General features: G+C 45.9%; 1 protein-coding gene across 2 annotated transcripts in view; it reads right to left on the bottom strand.

Moving 5' to 3' along the window:
- The window catches only part of MYO5C (myosin VC), a 296,937-nt gene that overhangs the window by 5,204 nt on the left and 272,872 nt on the right, over positions 1 to 18,861 (bottom strand). For both annotated transcript variants that reach the window (XM_075345779.1, XM_075345780.1), the window contains 4 exons: positions 11,158 to 11,308; positions 10,798 to 11,080; positions 2,522 to 2,696; positions 901 to 981 (listed from right to left, as the gene is read on the bottom strand). In XM_075345779.1, the coding sequence (XP_075201894.1) occupies positions 901 to 981; positions 2,522 to 2,696; positions 10,798 to 11,080; positions 11,158 to 11,308 (690 nt within the window). The remainder of the gene's footprint in view (positions 1 to 900; positions 982 to 2,521; positions 2,697 to 10,797; positions 11,081 to 11,157; positions 11,309 to 18,861) is intronic.

Genomic DNA, 18,861 nt, shown 5'->3' with positions numbered 1-18,861 from the left:
ACGATTTTATCCCTGTACTTCTGACGAGACCTCCTGCTGCTGACCTGGCATATTGACTACTCTATTGCCCTCTTGTGGGTTGCCTGCTAACTGTACTCTGAAGCTGCACTGCTTGTAGCTTCAGTATTTCTCAGACTACAGCTTGAAATTGGTGTTGTCCTTAAAAATCATGGAGGTAATACTAATACTACCATAGATGTAGTAGTTTTGGATGTGGGTGTATTCATTCTTACATCAAGTAATTCAAATATGAAGATTTTGTAATGAATCTTATATTATTAACTTTACTTTTATATTATGAGTTTATAAACATTCTATGAAACTCACTCTTGTCACAATTTTTTAAATTGGTCTAGTATTTAGTGACTAAAATCTTACTTTTCAAAGGGGGAATGCATTTATCTTGAAAAAGTATTCATACCCCATGAACGTTTCTGCATATTTTGTCCCATTACACCAACAAAGTTAAAGGCATTTTATTGGTATTTTATGTGATATACCAACACAAAGTATCAAGTATTTGTAAATTGTAAAAGAAATGATACATTGTTTTCTGACTATTTTAATAAATGTCAATCTGAAAATTGTGACTTGCATTTGTTTTTAACACCTCTGAGTTTCTCTGCAATTACCGCTGTAAGTCTTTGAGGTATGTCTCTACCAGCTTTGTACATTTATAGACTGCAATTTGCCCATTTTTGCCACAAGGGTAATAGGGTTGAACAATATCGATCATTTTTGAACTCAGATATTTTAGTGATAAAGAATGTTCTTTTTTTCATAGTTCCTTGCTACACACTAAATACATAAAGAAAGACATAAAAAGGACATTCATGAGGAGCAAAAGGAAGATAATATTCCTAAACCACGTGTATGTCTATATCTCCTTGCCTGCATTACCTGAACTTTACGAACAAATGAGGGCGTAACTCGCTTCTCAAAATCATCAATAGGAGTGTAAGAGTTCAGTATTTTTACAACCTGTAAAAAATAATAAAGAAAACAAAGGCAATTAATACATTTCTTATAAGTTGGGATGCACAAGGGTAAAGATTTATGCAATTCCCTAAGTGTCTCTCAATGGAAGTATTCAGAGGACAGTCTGAAGTGGTCTACATGAAATCACTTCTACAAGTCCTGATCTTGGTATTAAAAAAGTGTGGTACCCTACAATTTTGCAGGCATGTAGCCAACATATATTGCTGACTTATCACAGTAATTTGACATAATTTTGCTGGAAAGATGTCTTCTGGTCCTCAAAGCTGAAGTGTTAGGTAAGTACAGTTAAGATCAGATTCCCAGGAGATACCATGTCTCCATGTCAGGGGTTTTCTTTAACATCCATAAGATAATGCAGTCTGTGCTATCCCAATTACATATCTGCATGAGGTGTTGTAAGTCTGTCCATTAGTAAAGTTAATCACAAATAGTTTATTGCCCTTTTGGTGGCACAAAATATGGTACCTTGTAACCATTGTACGACTTTGTTGAGTTTGTGACTACAACTTACAGATACATCTCGTGGGAAATGACCTGATAACAGTACACAGAGTCACATTTTAGTTTGTACGAATGAACAGGTCAAATATATACAGTACTTACTGTACACTACAGACATAATGTCTTAAAGAGGTGGTTCACCCTTTTCATTACTGGCCACATCGATATTACATTGAGAAACAAGGTTTCTCTCAAACACCTTGTGTTGCCAATAGTGCCTGTGAGCGGCACTATTGCGGTCCACTCACCCCTTCACGTGACCCCCGGGCTCTGTGACCTTTGATGTCACGTCAACTGAGGTGGGCCCCTGACTTCCTGAGTGACTGGGTTGTGGGTGGCATTTCACCCATCACAGCTCAGCGTCACGGCCCAGCATCTCGCATGTGCTCTGCAGTGAAGGAGGAAGCACAGCCCTGGGCTGTGACGAGCGGTGAAACGCCACCCACACCACAGTCACTCAGTAAGATTGTGGCCAGCCTTAGTTGACATGACATCACAGGTCACGGAGCCCAAGGGTCACGTGAAGTGGTTGAGCGGACTGCAACAGAGCTGTTCACAGGCACTATTGGCAATACAAGGTATTTGCGAAAAAGCTTGTTACTCAACATAATATCGATGTGGCCAGTAATGAAAATGGGTGAACCACCTGTTTAAGAGTGGTTGTAATGTCATGACAAGTGGCATTTCAGTGGATGTGACGTCACTATGCAATGATTTTCTGTGACACTGAAGAAAGTATTTCTCAAGACTGCAAGTTTATTGAACATATCTGAGTTTTACAACCTCCTGTGAAATGCAGTCTTCTGAAGTCTATTTCAGCCTTGGAAAGACCTGAACCCCCCTAAAGGATCTGCCCTGCTCTCTCAGGCCCACAATTACTCGTATTAGAACTGTGCAGAAGGTCAAGTCTTTCATGTTATTTGAGCATTTGGGAGAGGTTTCACTTATGTCATTTATTGTGAAAAGAAGAATAGAGGGGAAAAAAGAAAACTGTGATTAAAGGAGGTGAGAGTAACATTACCTGGACCGTAGAAAGCGCAGAGCAGCGATCACAGATTTCTTTAGCGTCTTCATCTTTGATTTTTTTGACCTGTAATAACCATGCTGCTTGGGAAAGAGGTTCTAGCGTTTCCTTGGCTGCACTTCCATGCAGATTCTTCCCTTGCAGCCATTCTTCCAGATAGCTTATATTACATCTAGGCAAAAGTTAATGACATGGGTGACTGGTCAACGGTCTATTAAGTGCACTGTGTATATTTTTGTCAAGCCAGCTTCTGCTCATTCCCCAGCACCTTGTAGCAGTTAGCTGTTATTTTGTAATTGATTTTAATATTATACAATTTGTGAATAACAATTCATTTTTAGGCCTTATACTTTTTCTGGTTCTTTCTGTTAAATATGTCACATTAGTTATGTCCCTTATCACATGTTTTAAAGGGTATTCAGCTTTGATGTGGTGTACGGTCTACCCTTTGCCTGACAGTCCTGCACAACTGCCCATGACACCATCATATATTGTTGTATCAAAGGGAAACAGGGTGCACGCAATACCAAATCAATAATAACATGTAATAGCTAGACGGGTGGTTAAAACTAGCAGAGAAGGATTAAATTGAATAAAAAAGAAAATAAAGAACCTCTGCAAAACGTTGTACACACCAATATGCAGAATATAAAAACTTTATTATGTCCAAAACATACAAAAGACACGTGCAAGACATTTAAAACCAATTAAAATTGTAGGAAACTGCCGTCCCATAGACTATACAATAATTATTTGGTATATACAATATTGACAGAATATATAGTCCCATAGAAAAAAATAATATAATATAATATAATCCCATAAGTAGGAATATTGCCCCAGGGAAAGGGGTTTCAAAACAAGGAATGTCAAACAACAATCAAGGTTATAAAATGAAAAATGAAAAAATGACAACCCCAAAAGAGAGGCATACATAAGCCCCAAGAGTCAATAGCCTGTGGGAATAGAATGTTAAATGAAGAAATCAAGCACAAAGGGGTTAAATGCAATCACAAAAGCCAAGTGTAGAACAATGGCAAACTTCCCACAGGAGACATAAAGAGAGTAGAGGGTATGTAAAGTAGAGGAGACAGTGTGCCCATAAGAAGTCACAATACCATACCAGGACCTGGGACTCAACCAAAAAGGACAAGTATTATAAGGGACAGACTGGTAACCAGCTCAACACGTGTCGCCACTGATTGCGGTTTCGTTAGGAGAAAGTGAAGCTACAGTGTTTGGACACAATTAATATAGCTAGTCAAATTACCATAAATGAGCAGCCTGTGGACGTACGGCATCCAGCGTGGAGGGGAGGGCGGACCCGCCATGTTTCCCATTCAGACGTGCAAGAAAAGAGGGAAGTGACGTAATTACGTTATACGCATGACCAAAAGATCACACCAATGAGTAGCCATGGTAACCTGAAAACCGAACACACGCATGCGCAGCAACACTGAGTATGTAAGGGCCCAGATGTTCCCTGCTATCCACCCCCACACAGTATCCACAGCTGATGGACAGTCCACAGACACGGTCTTGGGGATAACAGTTGCTTTAATATAGCAGGAACAAAGCAAATCAATTCGGAATATACTGTATGTTTCACAGTCTCTCGTGGGTAGGCCACGGCAAATACAGCTTGGAGTTGAATGCTGAAGTGCAATTAGGGTACTGGAGCTTTAAGAGCATGATTGGTTTCAGAATTAATACTAGTATGCTTTAGGTTCAGAGTCTCCTGAGCTTAGAGGCTAGATATGATAATAAGATTGTACAGACCTTGAGTCCTGGGGTTAATTTCATTGCTAGTTCAGACACGTGCAGTACTTGTAAGCAAATATAGACAGTTGCCCAGCGCGCTACGGGGACCGGACGGCTGGTGCGTGGACAATGGCATGCAAGCCACTAATATTGCGGTGGGGTGGGAGACCCTCAAACTTCCACAATCTGCGTGCAGTAGGGTCTTGTATATAATCAGTATGCCCTACTGTCTGAAGAGATGCACAATATATATATATATATCTGGCCAGTGAGGATTCAGGATAGGAAGCATTCAGTATATTGGCTGTAAAAGTCAGGAAATGATGAAATTCTAGGCCTGGGCCTAGTAGGAGTCTTGTGGTGAAGAGACTCTCCACATAATCTCTGCCCTCAGAGGAGACTCAGCCAGAACCAGATCATTCCAGTTCTTTCCAGACAGAGGCTGGAGAATAGCTCCACCTATTGAGCCATGTGACCAAGAGCTAACCAATTGGATAACACCCAATGAACACTTCAGATTCTTACAGTTTTCACCAGTAGATGGTGCTAGAACACAACAAATGAAAAATTCTTTACTTATAACATATAGCATGATATTACATATAAGTGAATGTACTTAAAGAAACAAACACAATCTGGACCGGGCCACTACATACTCCCCCTCTGAAGGTGAGCCGTCCTCGGCGATTGTGCGAGTGGAGGACTGCTAATAAAGGAAGGAAACATATATTTAAGGCACAGTAACAATAAGGCAAGAAAATGCAGCAAGACGGAAGAATAATAGGCAATGAACAAATGCAAAACATGAATGTGGTAGTGCCAATATGAGATAGAGTCTCTTTCCGCAATACACTATCGTCCATATGAAAGGCTCTGGAAAGGCACTTTAGTGGCAACAAACAGTCCATAAGTCCATGGCTGTATACAGAAAATTGTGCAAATAATAAACAAGGTGCTTGGTATTACCCAGGTGCAGAGGCTTAAACATTACTAAACTGACTATCCAGCTAAATAAATAAACACAAGATTATATACTCATGGAAAAGGATATGACCTTTTAGTCTCTGTAGCGGGCTGGAAGTGTTCCTTTTGTGCTTTGCTCTGAACGCCTCAACACTTGATCTTCCTCTTGAGCAGGAAAAGCGAATGTTTGCTGGCTCAGCTAAAGTTAGCAAAGGAGCAGCAAGTGGAGCAGGAACCGAGACGGGGACATGCTGATAGCATGGCAAAATAAATTGAGTGTTGTAGAGGGACTCTTCCACAGTAGGTTGTCTGGCTGGTGTTTCCATTGCAGGAATTGGTGTGTAGACCGGCATGACTTGTGGAGGAGGTGATGACATCACCAGTAGATCCTCTTTGGTGCATAGCTTCATGCGGTTCCTCTGCACCGTCTGTGGGGCCATTCCGGGTTTCTTCACTTCATAGACATCTGACTCAGGATATAGGATAGCTGTAACTGTGTCTGTCTCTGTTTCCCAGAGAGTCGAGTTTTCCTGTATGGTGGTACTTCTTTAGCCATACCTTGTCTCCGACTTAAAGTGGGGAAGCATTAACTCTTTACTTGTAGCTCTCTTCTTGTTGACGGTGAGCTTCACCCATGCGGTAATCAACAATCTGTTGGGCTTCATGTATTCTTCTCTGATGCTCTGAGACCCAATCAGTTTTTGGCAGGCTATTGATCACGTCAGGGACTTGGATTCCAAGAGAACGATCTTTTGGGAGCTGACCTTGTCTTCCAAACATCAGATAATATGGCGAGTAGCCTGTAGAACAGTGGACAGTATTGTTGTAGATTTCCACTAACTCGTCAAGCAATTGAGGCCATTCAGCTTGTTTGGTAACAGATGCTGTTCGCAGCATATTGATGAAGGTCTAGTTGACTTTCTCACAGAGGACATTCCTTGGGACTGATAGTCAATAGACTTTTCAACATCTGAAAGGCAGTTTCTTGTCGCTCAGACCAATTAATTCGAAGTCTTCGGTTGTAGTTTTCTCTAGGGCAACCTCGTAGCAGCTCTGTAAGGGGTTCTGCTATTTGCGCAAAATGAGGTATGAAGCAGCGGTAGTCGCCCGCAAAACCTAGGAAACTTCTGATTTCTTTCACGGTTCTTGGGGTGTTCCAGTTGTTCACAGCTGAGATCTTATCAGGATCAGGCTGGATACTTTCGGCACTTACAACATGACCCAGGTAGTTGACTTTCGGCTTGAGCAGATGACACTTTGACGGTTTTAGTTTCAGGCCATGTTCAATGAGTGCCTGGAATACTTCTGCAAGGTGGCATAAGTGGTCTTCATAAGTGCGAGAGTATACGACAACATCATCAAGATATAACAGAACGCTCTGGAAGTTGAGGTGACCAAGACATCTTTCCATGAGTCGCTAAAATGTAGCAGGGGCATTGCATAACCCAAACAGCATACCGTTAAACTCAAAGAGTCCCAATGGGGTGGTGAAAGCTGTCTTCTCTCTGTCTTCAGGAGCCATGGGTACTTGCCAGTAACCGCTGGTTAAGTCAAGAGTAGAGAAGTATGCAGCTGAGCCAAGAGCTGTGATGGATTCTTCAATCCGTGGAAGAGGATAGGCATCTTTGTGTGCAACGTTATGTAACTTTCTGTAGTCGACACAAAATCTGATGTTACCATCCTTTTTCTTCACCAGGACGATGGGTGCAGCCCATGGACTTTGACTTTCCCGGATGACTTCAGAATCTTTCATCTCCTTTAACAGCTTCTTTACTTGTTGATAGTTAGCAGGAGGTACTGGATGGTGTCTTTCTTTGATAGGAGGATGATCCCCTGTGTTGATCTTGTGCTGGATCAGAGGAGTCTTGCCGAAGTCAAGGGGGTGATTGCTGAAAGCTTGGCTGTGTCGCTTATCAAGTTTAGTAGCACCATTGATGTATTCGATAGGAGTGTTAGCATCTCCAACATTAAGTTCATTCCACCAGAAGGTAGTGGGTGTATTAGAGCCTTTGGGAGTGGCTTTTAACGACTTTTAATGAGCAAGTGTCTCTCCATCTATGATGTCTTCTGGATCAAGGCTATACAGTTGAGCAACTGAATTAAACTTGTATAGCTCGATGGGCGTATCACTTAGGTTGACTAGCCGTACTGGTACTCTACCGTTTGAGACGGTGACAATACTTCTGGCAGCTTTTACCAGGGGCTGTCCTTCAATCTGGATGGAGTCAAGAGGAGCTACATAGTCCTCATTGTCAATTCCTGGTCGAGCTCGACACCAGACTAGAGTCTCGCTGTTGGCTGAGAGGGTAACTGTTCGTGTGTCAGTGATACGCACACGCAGATCTCACCTTTACTGTTGGCAAACTTCTGTTGGGCACAGAGCACTTTGATAGTCCGCTGAACAGCTTGTCTGTAAGGGGGAGAAGCAAAAGGGAGAGAAGCATGCAAGGCAGCGAGCAATTCAGTAACCACATGGCGAATGACATTCATGCCTAACACTACTGCTTTTGTATCTCCCTCAGCCTCAGTAACAATTACACCTTGACCTGGTAACTTGCGATCACCAATTTGAATTGTGGGTTTCCAGTAGCCTAGCTGGGAAGTAGGTTGGCCATTACTTGCAATTAAATCTAACTTTGCTTTACCCACTGGATTCAGGAGATCAAAGTCCCAATTCTTTTCAAAGGCTTGTCGCTCAATTGTGGTGACTTGTGAACCAGTGTCCACTAAAGCTTCTAGAGGTACACCATCGATCCATATGGTTATATACGGGCATTTAGAGATGAACCGGGAAATCCATTTTGATTGTCCCTTTGGGCCCTTGGATTCACCTCCCGAAAGATGGCCCTTGGCCTCGGGGTGTCCCGTTTAACTTATAACATTGATACTTGTAGTGTCCAAGACGTTCACATTAAGTACAGTACACACAATCACCAGATGGAGGCCTTCCAGGAGGGGGCCTATCAGGACTTGACCTACTAGAATGTGGCTCTGGGGACAATGTCCGATTTACAGATGATTCACGTGATGCAGGGGGTTGGCCTTTTAGCTCCTTTAAGGCATGGCATACAGATTCAAGGACTTGGACAAGTGCATCTGTGTTAGGAGGTGCATGAATGAGAGTAGGGGCTTGAACAGACTGTGTGGCCTGCATAGGGGAAACAGGTGAAAGAAGAGATACAGTAGAAGTTCCAGCAGCAAGGTTTGAGGAACGAGGCGCAAGAGCATAGCTGGTACAAGGTGAGTCAGTACCCACTACTCGCCGCTTTAAAGTCTAAGAAAGTCATGTTTGGATTTTGTGCTGCTAGCATGCGGAGTTGACTTTGTATTAGCCTGGAGTCCACACCTTCTATGAATCTTTCAGTGATTATGTTTTCTGCAGCAGCAGGATCTATAGTGTCTATTTGCTGTAAAGCCCTGTAGGCAGACTGAAGGGCTAGTGCGTAGTCCCTAAGAGTCTCACCTGGTCCCTGACGTCTGTTGTAAAATTTGAGACGAACCTTGGTGGGTGATTAGCGTTCAAATTCTTTTCTCAGACGGGTGAGGATCTGTTCTACATTCGTTTTCTCAGTAGATGGCCAGGAACAGACTTCCTCAGCAGCTGGTCCATCAAACTGTCCCAGGAGAAGTTGTACCTGCTGATGGTGAGAAAGTGAGAAAAGCTCAAGAGTATGCGTCATCTTTTCTTTGAACCCAGCAAGTGTATGAGGATCTCCTCTGTAGCTTGGGAGACTAGAGGTTCCAATGAAGAATGGCATGCCGGTAGCCATGACAGGGGCTGGAACTGGGTTGGCGGCATTAGCCCGTTCCACTTGAGCACTAGCTGATGAGGATGATGATACACAGTTAACAGACTCGGCCTAGTCATTATGAAGAGGTTCAGACATTTTGGTGATGATGCAAGTACTGTGTCTTTAAGAATGATGACACTGTAGCTTTAAGGGATGCACTGTTATGCACCAACACAGTCTCTGAGATGGAAGGCTCCCCCTCTTGAATATAGCACTGCTGTGAATGAGGATTTGCACTTATTTGAGTAACTTGGAAGGCAGCAGAGTAGAAGAGCTGGTGCAGGTACTGTTAACCCAAGCATATAACAGGAAACAGTCTTTGGCAGTATTTGCTGGCAAGATAAAGCTTAATGAGTAATGCTGAGACTTGTAGTGCAGTAAGAGAAGATAGGCACAGAGGAATGATCCTGTTCGTGACGCCAAATTCGACCTGTGTAAGGGCCCAGATATTCCCTGCTATCCACCTCCACACAGTATCCACAGCTGATGGATAGTCCACAGACACGGTCTTGGGGATAACAGTTGCTTTAATATAGCAGGAACAAACCAAATCAATTCGGAATATACTGTATGTTTCACAGTCACTCGTGGGTAGGCCACAGCAAATACAGCTTGGTGTTGAATGCTGAAGTGCATTTAGGGTACTGGAGCTTTAAGAGCACGATTTGTTTCAGAATTAATACTGGTATGCTTTAGGTTCAGAGTCTCTTGAGCTTAGAGGGTAGATATGATAATAAGATTGTACAGACCTGGAGTCCTGGGTTTAATTTCACTGCTAGGGTCTGGTATATAGTCAGTATGCCCTACTGCCTGAAGAGATGTATATCTGGCCAGTGAGGATTCAGGAGAGGAAGCCTTCAGTATATTGGCTGTAGATGTCAGGAAATGATGAAATTCTAGGCCTCGGGCCTAGTAGGAGTCTTGTGGTGAAGAGAAACTCCACATAATCTCTGCCCTCAGAGGAGACTCAGCCAGATCCAGAACATTCCAGTTCTTTCCAGACAGAGGCTGGAGAATAGCTCCACCTATTGAGCCATGTGACCAAGAACTAGCCAATAGGATAACACCCAATGAACACTTCAGATTCTTACAGTTTTCACCAGTAGATGGTGCTAGAACACAAGTGAGAAATGCTTTACTTATAACATATAGCATAATATTACATATAAGTGAATGTACTTAAGAAACAGACACAATCTGGACCGGGCCACTACAAGTACAGTGGGCATTCCCCATTCTTGGGGGTTATGTATCCCTTTCTTTTGGGGTTGTCATTTTGCATTTTATAACCTTGATTGTTGTTTGACATTCCTTGTTTTGGAACCCCTTACCCTGGGACAATATTCCCACTTATGGGATTATATGATATTTTTTGTATGCAACTACGGTACATATTCTGTCAATATTGAATATACCAAATAATTATTGTATACTCTATGGGATGGCTGTTTGCTACAGTTTTAATTGGTTTTAAATGTCTTGCACATGTTTTTTGTATGTTTTAGACATAATAAAGTTTTGATATTTATATATTGGTGTGCACAACTTTTTGCAGAGGTTCTTTGGGTTTTTTTTTATACCAAGATGTATTGTTGAGCAATGTTACAATTAAAGTGTAATTATACACAAAAAAACTAAAAATACACAGGATATTGATGAGACATTAGTTACTTCTCTAAACTTGGATAATATTATACAAGTTGATAAACCTTTTACAAATGTTTAGGGATTTTACATTAGACACAATGAACTTCTTACCTTATCTGCATTCCTTTCCTACAAGAGCACATGTCCTTGCGCAGGAAAAGACTATTCAGCGTGACAGTGGAAATCAGGAAGAAAAGTTGCTTTACAGTCTGCTTCTGAAGCTCAGGATCCATGCCATGCTGACACATGGTTGTGTAAAAATAACTCAGTTGCTGGAGTATTGAAGTCATAGTATATGCATCTGTATCATCTATACTGGACGAACGCTTGCGGAATCCTGTAGGCTTCGCCACTGATATCCCATGGAGACTTTCATATTCCAGCATCCCAGGTACTAGAGTACAATAAATGATAGATCATTCCATATGACAGTTCAACTATTTCTATTACTAGTTTCAAGTGTTTTCTTACCAATCATTGGCTGCAGATTATTCTCCATCACAGTGATGAATTGGTGGTAGATCCGAATAGCCAAATCACTGATAATCTGCCTGTATTCTGATAAATCAAAGTTCTTCAGACAGTTCTTATTCTGAAGGGGAGCATTATATTTCATGAACTCCTGCAAATAATGAAATGTGCTAATATTAATGTACATTTTTTTTTATAAATTTAACTTTTATTAACATGATTAATAACACAGGAAACCTCGTATTGTACAGAATAATGCACAATGTCAGTACACAAGCATTGTATAGAGATATTGTTAGCATATTGTATCGGTAGGCCTAAAATATGGGGAGATACAAAATTCCAGACTGTATCAACAGCGATGAAGCAGTTACTAGTGATGAGCGAGTACTAAAAAGCTCGGGTGCTCGAGGCTCGGGCCGAGCATCCCAAGATACTCGTGTACTCGGCCCGAGTACCGAGCCCAATGTTATCCTATGGGAGACCCGAGTATTTTTGTGAAATGACCCCCGGCAGCATGTAGAAACCCTAAAAATGGCACAAAAGTCTCAGAAGAGTGCTCAAATGACATGGCAACAGCATGGGGAAGACCCCTTGAAGCATTTATCACTCAAAAGTCACAGCTGTGAACAATTTTGTCCGCGTTTTACGCCATTTTTACGGACTCACCAGAAAACCTTCCAAAATGACACCAAAATGAATTTTCATGGCGGAAATGTTAAGGGCACATACCCAATAGTGAGATAGAGCTAATGTGTTACTTTTTGAGATTAATACATGAAAGATTTTACGTAAAACATTGTGTGGCACTCCGATGTCCCTGAGAAGAGACGTACATAAAGGCCTCTGAGTCTAATGTGCCCATTTTGAGGAAGTGAGTCTTTGTAGTATTTTCCTTTGCCAGGGCAGTCCAAAATTGTGAGGTTCACCAATGCCCCTGCATACAGACGTGCATGAGGGCCTGTAAACCTGAAGTGCCCATTGTAAGTAAGTGGGTCTATTGTAGTATAGCCCTTTGGCAGGGCAGCCAAAAATTGGGAGGCTCCACGTTGTCCCTGGATAGAGACGTGCATGATGGCCTGTAAACCTGAAGTGCCCATTGTAAGGAAGTGGGTCTATTGTAGTATAGCCCTTTGGCAGGGCAGCCAAAAATTGGGAGGCTCCACGTTGTCCCTGGATAGAGATGTGCATGAGGGCCTGTAAACCTGAAGTGCCCATTGTAAGGAAGTGGGTCTATTGTAGTATAGCCCTTTGGCAGGGCAGCCAAAAATTGGGAGGCTCCACGTTGACCCTGGATAGAGACGTGCATGAGGGCCTGTAAACCTGAAGTGCCCATTGTAAGGAAGTGGGTCTATTGTAGTATAGCCCTTAGGCAGGGCAGCCAAAAATTGGGAGGCTCCATGTTGTCCCTGGATAGAGACGTGCATGAGGGCCTGTAAACCTGAAGTGCCCATTGTAAGGAAGTGGGTCTATTGTAGTATAGCCCTTAGGCAGGGCAGCCAAAAATTGGGAGGCTCCACGTTGTCCCTGGATAGAGACGTGCATGAGGGCCTGTAAACCTGAAGTGCCCATTGTAAGTAAGTGGGTCTATTGTAGTATAGCCCTTTGGCAGGGCAGCCAAAAATTGGGAGGCTCCACGTTGTCCCTGGATAGAGACGTGCATGAGGGCCTGTAAACCTGAAGTGCCCATTGTAAGGAAGTGGGTCTATTGTAGTATAGCCCTTAGGCAGGGCAGCCAAAAATTGGGAGGCTCCACGTTGTCCCTGGATAGAGACGTGCATGAGGGCCTGTAAACCTGAAGTGCCCATTGTAAGGAAGTGGGTCTATTGTAGTACAGCCCTTAGGCAGGGCAGCCAAAAATTGGGAGGCTCCACGTTGTCCCTGGATAGAGACGTGCATGAGGGCCTGTAAACCTGAAGTGCCCATTGTAAGGAAGTGGGTCTATTGTAGTATAGCCCTTAGGCAGTGCAGCCAAAAATTGGGAGGCTCCACGTTGTCCCTGGATAGAGACCTGTTAGGTTCTTAGTGCCTCCGTGCTTGCATTTAAAAACCGCACGTGTGTGCCTGTTGGTGGCAGCTTTCCGCTGCACTTGTGTGCGTTTTGCAAAAACTTGGATATAACGCACAAGACTAGTGAATACACATCAGAACAGCATTGCAAAATGCGCAAGGGCGTTGTCAACGAACAAGGAAGTGGACGTGATGGTGGTGCAGGCAGAGACCGAGGTCGTGTGCAAGCTCTAATTTCGCCACAACAAAGGGCCACATCTACTCGCTCGCACGTCCTGTCCCAAATTCTTGGGGACCGCAGCAGTACACCGCTCTTGAACCAAGACCAGTGTCAACAGGTTGTTAGTTGGATAGCGGATAATGCTTCCAGTCAGATTGGCACCACCACAAACACTCTGTCTTCCACACGGTCAAGTGTCAGTAGCCGTGATACTGCACCGCACATTTCAGAACCTGATCCTCCTTCCTACCACCAGGCCGAGTACACGTCCACGGACATTACTGATCCCACACTTGGACACTCGGAAGAGCTGTTCGTTCACGTTTCCATTCACACATTCTGGCCTCTCGCCAGCTCCTGTTGAAGTGGGCCATGACGAGATTGTATGTACAGATGCCCAAATATTTGAGCAGCCACGTTCTCACGAAGTTGGCAACGTGTCTCAACAAGGGGTGGACGATGATGAGACACAATTGTCAGGAAGTCCGGAGGAGGAGCAGGGTGCGGAAGAGGAAGACGACGTGGTGGATGATCCAGTAACTGACCCAACCTGGCAGGAGGATATGCAGAGCGAGGACAGCAGTGCACAGGGGGAGGGAGGCGTAGCATCCCAACAGGCAGTAAGAAGCAGGGTGGTGGCCCCAGGCAGACGTCAGGCAACTGTTCCCCGGAACAACACGACACAAAGTGCCTGTACAAATGTTAGGTCTTCCCAAGTCTGGCAGTTTTTTAAGTTGGCTCCAGATGATTCTAAAAAGGCCATTTGCAACACCTGCCGTGCCAGCATCAGCAGGGCTACCAAAACTAGCAGCCTGACCACCACCAGCATGATCAGGCACATGTCAGCCAAGCACCCGACTTTGTGGGATGTACAACAGAGTCGAGGAGCAGTGCTTGCTGATGTCACTGCTACGTCTTCGCTTGTTGTGCATGCGAGCCAATCCCCTGTCCATGCTGCCCGCGAACAAGCCTCCTCCGGCCCTGCACCTGCAGTTGCCCACGCAGAAATAACACCATCATCAAGCACGTCCTTGTCCCAGCTCAGCGTTCAGTTATCCATTTAGCAAACCTTTGAACGGAGGCGCAAATACACTGTCAACGCCCCACATGCCACACTTCTAAATGCTAACATTTCGCGACTGCTTGCGCTGGAAATGTTGCCTTTTAGGCTGGTTGAGACAGAAGCATTCCGCGACCTGATGGTGGCAGCTGTCCCACGTTACTCGGTCCCCAGCCGCCACTATTTCTCCCGGTGTGCCGTCCCCGCATTGCATAACCACGTGTCACAAAACATCACACGTGCCCTGAACAACGCTGTTTCAGCCAAAGTCCACCTAACCACAGACACGTGGACAAGTGCATGTGGGCAAGGCCGCTACATCTCATTGACGTCGCACTGGGTTAATATTGTGGAAGCTGGGACCCAGTCTGAGCGAGGGACGGAACACGTCCTTCACACACCAAGTTTTGCAGGCCCTACCTCAGTCAGGGTTTCACCCACACTCTACAGCTCCGGAATGTCATGCTCCTCAGCCTCCTCCTCCTCCTGCGCATCCTCATCCACTTTACCCTCCACACCAGTCCCAAGCTGGAAGTGTCGCGGGCGGAGGAGGGGACGCTGCGCTCTCCCACTGCTCGGGTCCGGCTGCCGCTGCTCTACGGCTGCTGCTGCTCGGTGGCTCGAGCGATGGCCGGATCCCGGGGACTCGAGCGGCGCTCATCGCCCGTGAGTGAAAAGGGGTCGTTTGGGTTTTGGGGATATTGTCCGTGACGCCACCCACGGTTGTGGTGATTGTGTGGACACCACCGCTGCTCTGTGTGGGGATCCCGGGAGCGGTGACAGGGAGCAGCTTTGTTGTTATTTCTCCCCTCCGTGGGTAGGGGGGTTGGTTGTCCCGGGGCCTGGTGATGGGGTAGAGATGGATGACAGGCGGGTTGCGGGGCCTGATGAGGTGCAGGGTCGCAGGGGCAGCGCTGTGCCGCACGGCACGGAGGTACTCACTCAGCCCAATGATGATGACACAGTTCATGGTAAAACAAGTGGCTGGAGGGACAGGTCCCTCGGACGGCTGCGGTTGTTTTTCCCTGCAGGTTAGTGATGACTGTCTCTCCCTGCACCTAAGTTCAGTGTTGGTAGTGATGGTTTCCCACCGGTAACCCGCTCCCCGACCTGGATATGGGCCGGAGGAGCCCCTTTTGCCCACAGGCGCTGGCCCTGGGAGACGGTTACCCTTGGCGGTGGCGGTGTCTCCCCTTCACGGTTGGACGGTTGCCTTCTATCGGGACTTGGCTGTTTGGAAACCCTGAGGTCCCCTTCACTAACGGATTTGGCAAATTCACGGCGACACCAAGCCTTGCCGGGATCCGAAAGGCCCCTGCCAATGGTGCTGGCTTCTCTTTGTATACCGGTCCGGTACGGCCGGGTCACCACCCGTCCACGGTCCTTACGGCAGACTCCAATCGGCCTCCACTGCAGACGGTCACCACATCCTGCCAACCTTGCTGTCCGGTCCGGGCCACACACCCGGACCAACTTCAGGCTCTTTGCTGTCACTTTTCTCCTCTCTACTACTTTCCTCCTTCCACTTCCTTAGCTTAACTCCTTGGTGGGTGGAGACCAACCGCCTGGCTCCACCCCCTGGTGTGGACAACAGCCCCTGGGGAAGGCAACAAGGATTTTGTGTTTTGACTATGATATGCCTGCAGGGAGTGTGGGGTGTGTAAGTGTTGTGCTCTGTGGCCCCTGGCTTGTCCAGGGCGACACAGAAGCACTGCAGCACTGCCTCGGCGAAGCGGCAACAGGCTGTGCTGAAGCTAATCTGCATAGGTGACAAACCCCACAATGCAGAAGAGGTGTGGACAGCTCTGAAACAGCAGGCAGATCACTGGCTCACACCTCTGAACCTAAAGCCAGGAAAGGTTGTGTGTGACAATGGCCGGAACCTGGTGGCGGCTTTGAGGCGAGGCCAGCTGACACATGTTCCATGCGTGGCCCATGTGCTCAACCTCGTGGTTCAACGGTTTCTAAAGTCATACCCAGAGCTGTCTGATCTGCTGGTAAACGTTCGCCGCCTGTCTGCACATTTTCGAAATTCACCTACTGCTTCAGCCGGCCTTGCCGGCTTTCAGTGCCGTTTGCATCTTCCGGCTCACAGACTGGTGTGTGATGTCCCCACGCGTTGGAATTCAACTCTGCACATGTTGGTCAGGATATGTGAGCAGAAGAGGGCAGTTGTTGAGTACCTGCATCACCTAAGCCGTCGGGAAATGGGTCAAACTCCACACATAACACCTGAGGAGTGGAGATGGATGTCCGACCTATGTACCATCCGCCAAAACTTTTAGGACTCCACCAAGATGGTGAGTGGCGATGACGACATTATTAGCGTCACCATACCGCTTCTCTGCCTTCTAAAATGGTCTCTGCTCAAAAAACAACCATGATGCATTGCAGGCGGAGCGCGATGAGTTTGAGCAAGAAACAGTAGTGGGTGTGGGTGATAACACACAGCCCAGCCTCGTCTCATCACAACGTGCAGTGGAGGACTATGACGAGGAGGAGGATGAAGACATGGAGCAACTCTCTGGCCAAATTGAGGATATGACATGCAGTCATATCCTCGGTTCAGCGTGGCTGGCCAGAGGACAGGGTAGATGATGAGGAGGAGGAGGAGGAGGACAGCATGTTCAGTCATCGTGTTGGTCAGGATACTGAAGTGATGGCTGTTAAGAGTCTGGCACACATGGCTGACTTTATGGTAAGCTGCCTGTCTGGTGACCCTCGCGTTAAGAACATCTTGGCCGACAATCATTACTGGTTGGTAACACTGTTAGACCCACGCTAAAAGGAGAACTTTATGTCTCTTATTCCCGAGGCGGAGAGGTCAGGCAAAATGCAGCAGTTCCAGAAGGCCATAGTCACGGAAGTAGGCAAAGCATTCCCCTCACAAAACGCTAGCGGCATAGGTCAGGAATCAGTGGACAACCAAGGCGTACAGCCGAGAGGGGCACAAGTCCAATCCGCCAGAGGTAGGGGAACAGTCTTTAAGATGTGGGACAGTTTTCTCAGCCCCTCACATACCACAGCCCCTGAGGTGCGGGGTAGTGCCACAAGAAATCCTAAGTTTGCCCAGATGCTCAAGGAGTACCTTGCAGATCAAACAACTGTACTCCGACATTCCTCTGTGCCTTACAATTAATGGGTATCCAAGCTGGACACGTGGCATGAATTGGCTCTCTACGCCTTGGAAGTCCTGGCCTGCCCTGCCGCTAGCGTTTTGTCAGAGCGTGTTTTTAGTGCCGCAGGTGGAATCATTACAGATAAACGCACCCGCCTGTCAACTGTAAATGCTGACAGGCTGACTCTGATCAAGATGAACAAGGGTTGGATTGGGCCAGACTTCACCACACCACCAGCAAATGACAGCGGAATTTAAAGTTTGTAACGGGAATTTGCCATGTACTTCCACTCACCCATGGGTACACACTTCTGGACTTTGGCTAATCGCTGGACTGCTCCTCCTTCTCCTCATGCGCCATCATGATGACCGTTACAATAGTTAGGCCGTTGTTTCAGGTATACCCCCAGTGGTAAATTTTTTCGCCCATTCTTTCAGAATGGGCATTACAACGACAGGAGACCCGCTCCTTTGCAATGGGAACAATGTTTTGAGGCCCTCATGCACATCTCTATCCAGGGACAATATGGAGCCTGACGCTGCCACCGACAGGCACACACGTGCGGTTTTTAAATGCAAGCACGGACGCAATAAGAACCTAACAGGTTTTTAGGAGCGACAATTACTGAGAAGTCTGACACTATCAGACACTGCTGACTGACATGTATTATTCACTAGACTTGTGCGTTATATAATAGTTTGTGCAAAACGTGCACCTGTACGCTGCCACCGACAGGCACACACGTGCGGTTTTTAAATGCAAGCACGGACGCAATAAGAACCTAACAGGTTTTTAGGAGCGACAATTACTGAGAAGTCTGACACTATCAGCCACTGCTGACTGACGTGTATTATACACTACACTTGTGCGTTATATAATAGTTTGTGAAAAAAACAGGCCTTGGTTTTCTTGGCTGTGTGCTTTGGGTCGTTGTCTTGTTGGAAGATGAAATGACGACCCATCTTAAGATCCTTGATGGAGGAGAGCAGGTTCTTGGCCAAAATCTCCAGGTAGGCCGTGCTATCCAACTTCCCATGGATGCGGACCAGATGGCCAGGCCCCTTGGCTGAGAAACAGCCCCACATCATGATGCTGCCACCACCATGCTTGACTGTAGGGATGGTATTCTTGGGGTCGTATGCAGTGCCATCCAGTCTCCAAACGTCACGTGTGTGGTTGGCACCAAAGATCTCGATCTTGGTCTCATCAGACCAGAGAACCTTGAACCAGTCTGTCTCAGAGTCCTCCAAGTGATCATGAGCAAACTGTAGACGAGCCTTGACATGACGCTTTGA

This window comes from Anomaloglossus baeobatrachus, chromosome 4 (assembly GCF_048569485.1).
Source record: "Anomaloglossus baeobatrachus isolate aAnoBae1 chromosome 4, aAnoBae1.hap1, whole genome shotgun sequence".
NCBI lineage: Eukaryota > Metazoa > Chordata > Amphibia > Anura > Aromobatidae > Anomaloglossus > Anomaloglossus baeobatrachus.
This window is presented reverse-complemented; position numbering and strand designations above follow the sequence as displayed.